The sequence below is a fragment of the Trachymyrmex septentrionalis genome, unplaced genomic scaffold (assembly GCF_001594115.1).
Source record: "Trachymyrmex septentrionalis isolate Tsep2-gDNA-1 unplaced genomic scaffold, Tsep1.0 scaffold114, whole genome shotgun sequence".
NCBI classification, from domain to species: Eukaryota; Metazoa; Arthropoda; class Insecta; order Hymenoptera; family Formicidae; genus Trachymyrmex; species Trachymyrmex septentrionalis.
The window spans coordinates 933,502-946,372 of record NW_017304269.1 but is presented as its reverse complement, the minus strand read 5'-3'; the positions used below and the strand labels follow the sequence as shown (position 1 = coordinate 946,372).

General features: G+C 33.9%; 1 protein-coding gene across 1 annotated transcript in view; it reads right to left on the bottom strand.

Moving 5' to 3' along the window:
* LOC108753759 (small conductance calcium-activated potassium channel protein) overlaps positions 1–12,871 on the bottom strand; it is a 200,423-nt gene that overhangs the window by 123,723 nt on the left and 63,829 nt on the right. The window contains exons 2-3 of the mRNA XM_018495640.1: positions 7,740–8,313; positions 1,012–1,282 (exon numbers count right to left, since the gene is read on the bottom strand). Coding sequence (XP_018351142.1) covers positions 1,012–1,282; positions 7,740–8,269 — 801 coding nt within the window. The 5' untranslated portion in view covers positions 8,270–8,313. The remainder of the gene's footprint in view (positions 1–1,011; positions 1,283–7,739; positions 8,314–12,871) is intronic.

Sequence of the window (12,871 nt, the reverse complement as noted above, 5' to 3'; positions counted from 1 at the left end):
AGCATTTTTCTTCAGATGAAACGCGAAGTGGATGGAAAATCGAATATGCTCTTTTGTAATTGCCATCGTGAACACTACTGATTTTTGAGGTTATGTGCATCAAACGCCAAACCGTATCGCATTTCAGGAGGTTAAATGTTACTGTTTTAAAACCCCAAAAGGGCGGGAAGATATATAAAATTTAAATTGTTATTTCGGTTGTATCAAATCTAAAGCTCAGAACTTTTTTGTACACCTAATACATACAAAACTTGTAAAGTTGCTGCTATTATAATATAACTGTTACAATTATAAAATAGTTTGTTCATCTATGTACATTAATTCTACATATAAAACTCATACAATCTATCTGTATAGTTGCTATTGACTTAGTATGTCTTTCTCTTTCTTTAAACACGTACTCTATTCGAATATAAATTTATTTATTCTGCTTGATTTGTTTTATCTTAGTAATTCGCATAATTATGTATTTGTGACAATTACTTATCACGAAATGCTTGTTAAAGATATATAGATACCTATCGCGTGAAACAAAATCCCTGTTTGGATCATTGTTGTTAATTGAAGTAATTAACTGATTTTCCTCTATTTCAAAACATAATAAATTTTATCGATTTCAAACATCTGATACCAGATGTTAATTGAAGATTGTACTATAAATATATATTCTGTATGTCGATTAATACACAATTTAATGAATAATCAACTTTTAATCTAAATCATTGTGTTCGAATTAATCTTTTCTTCATAAAAAATAATCAGGAATGCGGAATTAATTCTCCCTTCTTTGATTTCACAAAATTTATAACTTGATGATCGACTTATCGGAAAAGATTTTTTTATCGGAAGGGTAGCTTCGAGAACGCAGAACTCCAACTTCACTTCTTCTCCTTTTGCTTGCCAAGAAAAAAAGGTAAACGCGTGTCGTCGTTGCGGTATTCTTGCACCATGAGTAGCTGGTTGTGTGCGTTTACATAGGCTCGCGAGAAAACAGTGGAGGTCGCGGCTTACCTGCCGGAACTGTCGTATGCCGCCATTGATCCGCAGCGAGTCCGCGGCGATGCCGGCGATCCCATCGCCGGGCTCGCGGAGCTGCCGCAGCGAGGCGGCGCTCGGCGCCGCGCCGGTGTGCAGCGGGCAGCAACAGCCGGAGCAACAACACGCGGACGCTTCCGGCTGCGAGCTCTGCCGTATTATGCGGGCGTTGGGCGACGTAGTGACCAACACCGGCGGCGGCGGCGCCTGACACGGGCAGCAGTGATGGCCACTCTTCACGCTCTCTCTTTGGAAACAACAAAAAACATTACACGTGGTTTTACATACACACATACACGCGCGCGCATAGAGCTTGACGTCTAACAATAAGACTCGATTTTTCCTTTTTTTTTTTTTTTTTTTTTTTCGAAATCCCAAGTGAGCGCTTTAACTTAGTTGGGAATTTTATCCGACCCATTTACGTTTAACTCTTTGAGGATCAGCGATCGATAATCCGATTTAGTCCCCGTCTTCAGAAGAAATAACTTTGTTGGCAATCGATTAAATGCTACACCGAGAAAAAGATATTGAAAAATTTATTTGTGGGATATATAATGTTTATTTCATTTAAATAAATCTTTATTTAAAAGCGGCGAAATAAAATTTTATTCCTAATCTCAAATCAACCACCTATTTTTATTACATTTAATTAATGAGGAAAATAAGATATATTTCACAGCAATCTGTATTCCATTATTACTGTTAAATCATGAATTTTTATAAATAATGAATATGATATAAAGAAATATCACAAATAACGTTCGCTTTGAATATTTTTACTTTTTTTCTCAGTGCAGTGTATTTGCATTTTAATGCAAATTAATTAATTGCATTTTAACTTTTAAAGAAAAAAAATGTTTTTATATCTGAAAGAGAGAGAGAGAGAGAGAGAGAGAGAGAGAGAGAGAGAGAGAGAGAGAGAAAGAAACTTGTATCACGAATATTTTTATCCATTACTCGAAAGAGTTAAAAACTGATCGCTTAGTTTTTACTGTTGGTAACTCCATTAATTTCCGGTTACTTGATTTTATCTTCGCCTGCCAGACAAAAAATGAAATTCACTTCCGTAGCTAACTTTAATATCGCATTTCTCACATTTTCTGAAAACGTTTCCTCAATTTTTATTTTTGAATCATACATTAACATCGAGTGCAATATTCAACCACTTTAGCTTGACATAATTATATAAAGATGACATTGTGAAAAGGATACTAAATAGAGAAAAGCAAGAAACTTGATTCTAAAATACAATACCACCACGCGCAATGATGGTTGCTGCTCTCGTGTCGTTTATAGTACCTGAAAATTCTATGGTTGGTATAGTTTTACGGTTAGTATGGACTATAAAGTTAAACTGATAGTTTCAAATACGTGATCCGATATTGCACATGGCCCACTCGTCCGTGGTCTAATCTCACTGAAAACTGTTTCACCGCTAAATTGGTAGTGTGCGACTGGTGTCTCAAAGGTCTCTTTCAGCTTCAGACGTTGGGAATAATAATAATTTCAACCCCAAGATATCGGACAATTTCTAAATTGTAAGTAAAATTACGAATTAATGAGAAATTTTACTCGAATTAAAACTACAAATTCTCCGAATTCCAGCAAATAGCTAACAAAATTTCATTTAATTGTAACTATACTTTATTTTAACAATTGCATTTACAATGAATTATCTAACCTTTTAGTGTCATATAATTTTAATTCTTTCTTTTTTAAACGAATATCAGTTCGAAGATGTTTAGAGCAAACATGATGGTTATGGAATGCGGTATTTCTAGGGTATATATAATATACCCATCCAAATATATATATAACATAAAATTGCTAATGAAATTATTGCTCGAGATTCCAGCGAACCTTGTTGGTTAATTTGATTATGTCGGTGGAATATATTCGGTAAGTTTTCTGTCTAAAGCGTCTTTCTGACGCTTTAAGTCAAAAGCTATTGGTTAAAACAGGTGGCAAGCCTGTTATCTGGAGATATCATTAACTGCACACTTCAACCTTCGGTGAAAACTAAAGTTCGATGAAAATTGAAGTTTCCTGACTTCTGAGTGGCTTCTTAAGATAAGAACGAATCTTTTATTCAAGACTGCCAATATACTTATTTTACGTTACACAAAAGATATATTTACAAAAGTATAACTTCCTTGATAAACGAATAAGATACCGTTCAATATCAATACCGTACCAGCTGTAATACGCTCGATCTGATGAATCTTACTTGCAAAATTATATGTATTTTGTGCATTGATACAAAATCTTTCAGGGAACAAATTTTTAATTCTCTTTTACATTAAACTTCTTGCAGTATGAAGCTTGAATAGGTGTCAACAAAATAAACTTGGAATTAATTTAAGTTTTGCTGCTCTTATACCTAAAGTCTGTTTTGTCGAATTTTATTGTGCATAAGTCTTTCTCATGTAAGAATATAACTGTTGACACCTCAATTTATACTTTAGTAACTCTAGAGTCTTGCGTCATCCCTTGACATTACAACACATGAATTATGTTCTCAATTTAACGTCATTCGATATCTAGTAGAAATTAGAATAAGAACACGTTTTTAATACGTAATAAATTTAACCAGTTATAACAGCCACGAATGCTAGAAAGTTCAACGCAAAATGAAAAGATTTGAGAAAGGTCAACAGCGTCGATTTTCATGTCGGAAATTCCTGGCAATGCCATTTTTTATATGTCGTTTCATCCGCAGCAATCCCCGGTGTACGTTTCCCGGACTCTGAGAGGTTACAGGGCGACATAAAATTTCACCAGCTCAACTTTTGACCCGGTGAACGTGATCATCCTAGAAACTCGCGACGGCGTTGAGCGTCAGGAATTTTCCGGACCGGCAAAAGAGAGAAAGCCTCTTTTGCCTCGACGAGTCTGTTCGACGAAACAAAGGCATTGCATTTTTCCGAGAGCGACGCATTTTTGGGAGAACGGCGATTCCCAGCGAATTGCCGGGCGCACTTAGATAAAAATGGCCAACTTCAGCCAGAGAATGACGATTCCTAACGCGAATGGATTGTCTTTTTTCGTGGCCGAGATAAAAATCCATGTACCCGTAAATACAATGTTCCTTGATTTAGAAACGACTGTTGCAGCTAATCATTCCATAAAAAATTAACGAAAGATATTTAAAAAAATCTTTTTTTGACGCAAACAGCAATATACTGGGTTGTTCTGAATCACTCTTCAAAATTATGCACAGCAAAAAGGATTTTGCTATAATATTTAAAAAATGCAAGTAAATACAGATCTGAAAATAATTTTGTTTAAAATAATTACGTAAAAAAAAAAAACTCAAGCATGATGAGCAATATTGTAAAAAGTTTGATATTCTAACCAACTTAAGCGTCTTATATAATTATTTTAATAATCTAAAATTATTATCAGATCTATCAACACGGAAAATAAAATTTTTAATACTGCTAATCGTGATTTGCTAAAAGTGTATTTGTTGTCACAGTAAAATAATTTCCCACTATTAATTGTTACTATCATATCATTTTCTTAGTAGGAGAAAGTTGCTGAATGTATATACAATCTGCATGAGCGTATGTAGGATTTCAGGGAAGAGGTAAAAATTTACCTTCACATAAAATGTTATTAAAATGTACCATATATGTATATTAGCCAGTTTTCGAGGACTTTAGCGAACTCAATATTTCTTCTTCCAACTTCTTTTTTTCGCGAGCATCGTTTTTCTATATACACTTAGCATACTATATATATAGTCTCTTTGTAGTCACTTAGCACTTATATAGTCCATTGAAGCGATTTTTCGATGTCGTTAACAGCAACCAGATTTTCAATGTGTCTATTGAAAAATCTTTCAATGATACTCGTTGCACATTTGGATTAAGGAAATATACAAGGCACGTTTCGTTGCTGGAAAGACAGTTTTGGTTTCTTTTACCAATTCTTTAACTTCTTCTTTTTTAATTTTTTTATCTCTTCAGAGAATGTATCATAGTTCATTGTCAAAGTTATTCAAATTATAATAATAAAAAAAAACTGTATGTTTTTTTTTTCAAATCTTCCAATGTCATATTCAACATATTAAAAGAGTGTAATGCTAATAATAATGAAAAAGCCGGGAAATTCTCATCGGAAAATCGCTGCTTCAGTGAAGCTATTAAAGAATCTAAGTAAGAAATTATTGATGATAGCTTTTTTTAGCTCCTTACTGGATCTAAATGTATAAGCCAATGATATTAAAAAATTTTACAACAGCTGTAAAGCTGCTTTCTCTGTTAAATGCAGCCAATGATTTTCACAATTTCATAATTTCTTCTTGTTAAAATTTAAAGGGAACTAGCACACCCATGTTCTTCTTATTACAATCAAAGTATTATTGAGATAAAAGCTTGCTTATGAAAATCATCAAGGAATTTTGCAAAGTCAAAGATGATTAGACACGATAGCTTTATTTTGAGAAAAAATTGTTTCTGAATAAAAAATTCTCATTAAATCACAAGAAAAAGTGATTTTATTAAAATTAACTGAAATTGTAATATTTTTAGTTTATAAGATGATGATAAAAAATCTCTATATAGACACAACCAAAAATAGACAGATTTTTTTATCCCTTTGAAAGTCACTATTTGGAGTTTAATTGTACTAAAAAATATCTTTATCTGCACATAGTTTATTTTTTATTATATAAGTGTGCAATAAAGTTAAGAATTTATGTTATCATTCGCATGTTTGTCGAGTAGATTCATGTCTCAATGTATGCGAAGATAATGTGAATGTACATGTCGATATGTGTATATCAGGTGTCGATATATAACTGTTCCATTAGTCATCATTAATGTCTGACATTATTACGTATGGACACATGTATCATTATATGTGTATAAATGCCTAGACAATTAAAAAAGAAACAAATTGTGTATTATAGATAAAATTATTTTTCGGTTTAATTAGACTCAGAACACTCAATTAGTGCTACAACAAAATCTATTCGTTTTTGATGATTGTGGCTATGAAGATTTGATCAGGATCTCATACTATTGTACGATAAAAAATACTACACATTAAAAATAAAAATTTGTTGAAAAACGCAAAATTTGTATTTTTAAACAATATTACAAAAGTAATTAAAAATGCCACGCAAAATTAAATAAATTCTACTAGTGTTTCTATCAAAATAATTTAGTTGAGTCGCTTTAATTATTTTAACTTAGATGGTGTTGACATAAATAAACTACATATTAGCAAGTGCAACTAAATAATGGTTGAATCAACCATTGGATAAACCAAACATAAAAATTTTGTCCGTATAACCAATTTTCAATGCAGTTTCAGCCAATTTGACTAAAACTACTTTTTCCATTTGACTGCGGGGGATACAAGTACGGGAGAGGGAAGGATCTTTTGTACATAAAACCGTTCTTTGAAGGTTGATTCAGAACACTTTTGACAACTCCGAGTTGTCAATTGTAATTTCGTCTGTCATAAATTTCGTGACATTTGAATAATATCCGCGATTGGCTGTGCAATGAACATCGGAAATTGTCTATGCATACGCTACACCTGGGCCATCACCGACCCAGTGGTATATCGGGAATAGTGTATGTCGGTACCCAATGAATAAATAATACAAAGACGGCATAACAAAATCATAAGCAATATCGAGAAGGAGGAAAACGAATTCTTGATTCGTGCACGCGTTTCCCTATCGAGAACCGTCTGAAACTATCTGCCCCGATTCCGTTACATACAAACGCAAGTTTACAATGGCGCGGTCGACTAATGCTGGCGGAGTAGTTAAACTTTGCCAATTACACGAATAGTCTAAACTTTCTGAATGCGTGTTAAAGCCGCACGGCCGTCGTTTTCTTCTTTCGACACATGCTAAATTCTCATGCATTGTTTGTCATGCAATGCAAATTTAAGTAACACCGCATAAAGAAACGGTACATTTTTAGCACGTTCAATCTCTCTTCATTTCGCTCTGCAAACTGTCGTTCAGGTGGCATCAAATTTAGCGGTTCTTGAAAAGTATAAATGTTGTTCCTCGCAGTATCAAAGCTCCTTCTTTCACCTTTATATTCGTTATATTTCAAATCTAATTATTTTATTTTAACCACGTTGATATGTAAAATGACGCTCGTGCTTTTATATTTCCGATTGAATAAATGGCTGTACCTTTTCCAGGTACGCGTGTTAACAAATATATGAAACCGCGCGATACAGCGGTTGCCTCGTGAAAAATAAATGCCACTACCATATTGATGATTAAGTACACGAAACGACTATTTCTATGTGCCTATATCATCTCTATTAAGTAGAAAAGTGAGGTCGTATCGAATGTTCCTTTATGCGGTCAAGGCTATCGTATGTTTAATTCACGTAATGATGGAAAACTAAACTAACTGTGACCCACCCCGAATACGATATTATCTGATGGAGAAAGAAAAAATCAAATATTTGACTCGACGCTAGTCGAGACATATGTATATATATATATATATATATAATATATACCTCGCTTTTTCTAAATATTTATTTCCCTCTTTTTATAGCTTAAAATAACAATAAGTTAAATTACTGCGCTATTTTATATTATAAAGAGAGAGAGAGAGAGAGAGAGAGAAAGAGAGAGAGAGATAAACATAAAAAAAGAAAAAGCAAAAAAAAACAGCATTTTTCATATGATCGTTATACCCTTTTCTAAAAAAATTTACCTAGAGACGCTGCGGGCCAAATGAAGGGCCGAGGTGGGCGCAAGGGAATCCCTTCGGTCGCACCTGCATCTGTACTGATGCGACTGTCTGGACGACCGGTAGGATGTCGGCTGCGCCTGCAACTGCGACTGCTGCACCTGCGGCTGCTGGAGCTGCGGCTGCGGCTGCGGCTGCTGTTGCTGCTGCGGCTGTTGCTGCTGTTGCTGCTGAATCTGCGGCGGTGGTGGTGGTGGTTGCGGCTCGCCGTCCAGCCGGCAGTGAAGCTCGATGTCCGGTACCGATCTGGTAGCCGGATCCTCGTTGGTGCCGCTCTCCTCGGAGCCGCCGAGCCCGGACACGGACAGTTGCGGCGAGGCAACCAGGAAGGTCGCTCGATCCTGCCGCGTGAGCACCGGCTTGCCCTGAGACGCCGCGGCCACCACGACCGGCGGTGGCGGTGGCCTGCCCAACAGAGCCGCCGTTTCCTCGTTACTTCCATAATCGGTACCGGCACCACCTTCCTGCCCGACCGCGTTACCGTTCGTATTCATCTCGTGCCGGCTAGTAGTCCGCTGCTACGTTACGTTGCCATCCCCTAAAACGAGAATCGTGAAACCATTTACCAATAAGATCCTCAGCAGATCCGTAAATCCGGGTTGTAATACATTATACGCATGAATAAAGGATTTCTCGTATATCCTCGAGGTTGAGATTCAATCTCACAAACGGAGATGATTGATAACAAATTGACCGTGATTGATACCAAAATTTTACGAGAATTCAAGAAAATAATGATTTACTCGTAGAGAAATTTTAATTTTAATTTTTTATTTGATTCTAATTTCGTTCAAACATAAAGAAAGGAAGTAAAAGAAGAAGAGGAAAAGAAATTTAATTTGTTGAACTTTATACAAAATGTAAAAAATTTGTATTTGTTAAACCAAACATTGTTAAAATTTTTTGTTGAATTTTTAACATATCCATATGTTAATTTCATATAATGTGATTATGTTATTTTAATATTTTGTGTTACATTTTTTTAATTTAAAACAACGCAATTTATGAGTAAATAAATAAGTTATATAACACAAAATTAATGTAGTTTTAAAATATAAATACTAATTGTAAAATAAATAAATAAAAGACGAAAGTCACACGTTTATTTTACAGTTTATTATAAATGTTTTTTACTAAAAAATGTGAAATTAAAATATCAAATAATAAGAATTCTTATTTTCTAAGTTTTTTTAAATGTATCAAAAGAGAATAAAAACAAATAAGAATCATATGCAGGTGCATTCGGAGCGATAATGTGTTACAAAGTAAAAAAAACCAGCTCGCTATATTAATATAAAAAATATATATAAAAGAGAAACAATATACAATATATGTTATCGTAAGGACTTATAAGGTAATTGTTATAATTTTTTACTGTATTATAACATCTCATATACATCAGGTTTTAGTCTATTATTAAATTATATTTTTCTGGGTGCTAATATTAAGTAAAAACTTCACGAAGTTTTCAAACACGTTAAGAAAAAAAAACACTTGACGTAGTAAGAAGCTTACTTTTGAGATACATTATATGCTGATATATTACTAAAGAAATATGCTTCCACAATTTGTTTCTTAACATTCATTTTGTTAAATTAAAGTTAAGCAAAAATTTGACTGTTTCGAAATTCATGAAGTGTAATTTATCACAAATTTCTTTCCAATTGTGTAAGAATCTGTATTTAATTTTATAAATCTTTGTTTGGTCCACTCCCACCTCATCGTTACTTTATTTCCAAACTGTAAAATTGAGGATTTGAATAGAAAACATATATACATCGGCGAAATCAGTGGCGAGGCACAAGTACGAGAGATCTACGTGAATATCGGTTTCCGGATTGCTGCCGAGCGGTAGTCACGGCAAATTTCGAGTATCACCTTCCGAAAGTGCTTCAGGAGTATCGACCGCAGACGCGGTTGTGCTCGGCTCGATTTGTGGCCTTTCGAGATTTCCGTTGCAAGATGCACCGGTCGTGGCTCGCCGCAAGATTTACCGAGCTAGGCGCCGTCGACCGGTTAGGTCACTGACGAGACTCTCGTCACCTACGTACATACGTTAATATATATAGAGTGATTCATTTAAAACATCCCGCCTCGCAAAGCGCAATGTACGGAAAGTGACATAGGGATTATTCATTTACGACAGTTGCTGCCCCTCGAATCCGGCATGGATTAAAAACGTGAAAGAGACAAATATAATTAATACGCATGGAAAAAAAGGCTACGGTTACCAAAAAACGCCCATCAATATGTTTTTTGGTCATAAGAACTAAAGTGCGATTGTGGTAACCATAAGATTGGTACATCTTAACGGCTATGGTTAAAGCATGTCCATCTTACGGTTATTATAATCAGTTTAAATGTATTGATGAGCGAAAATTATCATTATTTCCGGTTGTGGCAACCGTAACGTTTTTTCCAAATATAATTAATATTAAATGGATCTCGCTTTGGTAAAATTTTTATGTACAGGATTGGAAATACGAAGAAGTTAATGGCACACAATTTTTATTGGAAAACAACTACCATATATATATTGCCGTATATACAGAAATCGCAAGGCAAAGCTGCTTACTTAAACTTCTCCAACTCTCTGGCTTAACGATAAAATTCATGGCTTCGACAATGTCATTACGTCTGTAACAAAGTCACTTGTTTCTCTGTCGACTCCATTTTGCACTCAGCTACTTGCGCTAATTCGAGCAATTTAACATCGCAGACACTTTTTGTACATGAAAAATTTTATTCTTTCGACTGTCGCGAAAATTGAATATCGGTAAAATGGCGCGCACCATTAGTAGAGTAATTTTGTCACGGGGTATGATTGCATAAAAACCACATTAGTACAATTAAGCGTTTACTAAATGTATATATACGTATAAAGCGAATTAGAGAAGTAAGATTATGACCGATATTAAAAACGAGAATAAGGTAAATTGGGCCGATGCCTATTAGGCCAATCTTCGTAGCTTTGTCATTGCAAAGACGTAAAAGTGAAAGGCATCCTCTCCAAAATCAATTTAATATTTATCACATCGCGAGGTTCAAGTCTTCTTCTGCAGTTGAATACAGAATGTAAGCCAAAATAATTTCAAATTAATTAGGAATAAAATAACGCAGTAGAAGACTCATGTAATCATAATGTACTTCTTTTTAAATAAATAAATAGAGTAATAAAAAATTATATTTCATATTGTACACGTATATTTAAAGTTATAATGTAAATGTACAATTGACCCTACAATGACTCAGGAGTTTTTCTCGAAAAATTAATATTTCTATAATTTTGGAAATTTGCTAATTTACTTGATAGATTTATAGGATACCTTTTTTCTTTGATGTAAAAGACAGCATTAATTAATGAATAATCTTTAATAATAACGATCGAAAGTTCGTAATCATTATGTTATACTTAATTAGTGTGTCGTAATTTTTTTAAACATTCATCTATGGCATATTTTTCTTTAATTTCAACGTTTCTAGTTTTCGAAACACTATTTAAGAAGTCTTTTACCTTAATTTTTTTCAGATATAAATTTTTAAAAAATTTCTTTTCCATTATAACATTTTATTAACAAAGATACATTCGCATTTTATCGTTATGTTTCTTATTGTTTGGCGTTTTGATTTAAAACGAATTTGATACACAATATGTTCATTTTAATGAAAGTTATGAGTAAAATTGGATCGAATATGAGAATATCTAAAATTAAATAAATTTCTATCTTTTTATGTAAAAATTAATGACTATTAATGCAGGGGATACGTGTGTCCAATTCTTACTCTGTGTTTCAAGAAAATCTTTTTCTCCTTCTTTGTATTTATTTACTCCATTAAAATGATGAAGTAAGAAATTGAGGTGTGAAAGTGTTGAAGTAAATTAATATGACAGTGTCATGTTTATTATGCCAGGTTTCACACAATACCTACGTTTGCACATAAATGTGAGATAAGAAACAGTAAGGCAGACGGCGCGGCGTTAGTACAAGTGAGGAAAGGAAGAAAAGTTTATACGGCCGCTTCGCAATAATGTCTCTGATAGCAACACCATATTACTCGTAAAAGTTATTCGAGAGGCTCCTACACAACACGTGGGATAAGGAACTTGACTACGCATCGCGTAAGCCAAGTGAAGCTTATGCGCTTCCATTGTGTGTTCAATTTTTCAACAGCCTCATCCTCGAACACCTCGCTCGAGCTTCTCGCTCGTTACTTCATGTTCCCAAGAGCCCATGTACCAGGACCTGCAAAGTAATTTTTTGCCGTCGAAATACAGGTGAATTCGTTCATTTTTTCTGAGAGACATGGTAAAAAGTGGATGTTGGCGTCCATAGAACTCCTCTCCGATGCAACTTCATCATTTTTTGAGGAAACACCGATCAAAAATGGAAAATAAAATTAAATGAATAATGTATAAGGGTAGATGTGCTTTCGTGATACTCTATGCTCAGAGAAAAACGTAATGATGACAACAATAAAGGTAACAACTACGTAAGTTTTATATATAAATATATATATATAGTCGAATAAACTAACGTACATATAATTGAACAAATTATTTTCTAGTTGCAATAATTATAAAATACATAGTCTATATTTAATTACATACGTATTTACATTAATTCTATATATAAAACTTGTATATTTATTACTTTTATAGTTGTTGCTGTGTTATTACTACTTTTTTCTCTGACAAGAGATTCACTTGAGATCCATATACATCGATATTGTAGGTTTCTTGAGTTTTTACTTGATGAAACACCTTTTAAAATGTATCCTTGCCGCTTTACAAGTAAATAACTGTATTCAGAAGTACAGAGTCGCTAATGCCAACAGAGAACTCATAACTCAAAAACTTTATCAAAAACAGATTTGTAACCAGCGTTTGAAAAACGTCTTTATATTAACTACAAGAATATGCAGTGAAAAATGGAGGTGGATATTTAAGAAATTTTAGGTCAGATCTTGACCTGATCATGTTCTTAGAATCACTATCTTTTGTCCCCAAACTAATCACAAGTAACATTTGTCTAAACTATTTTTGTCTTAAACTTAGGAATATTTAGGTATTTTCGTGGGCTAATTAAAATGAACCA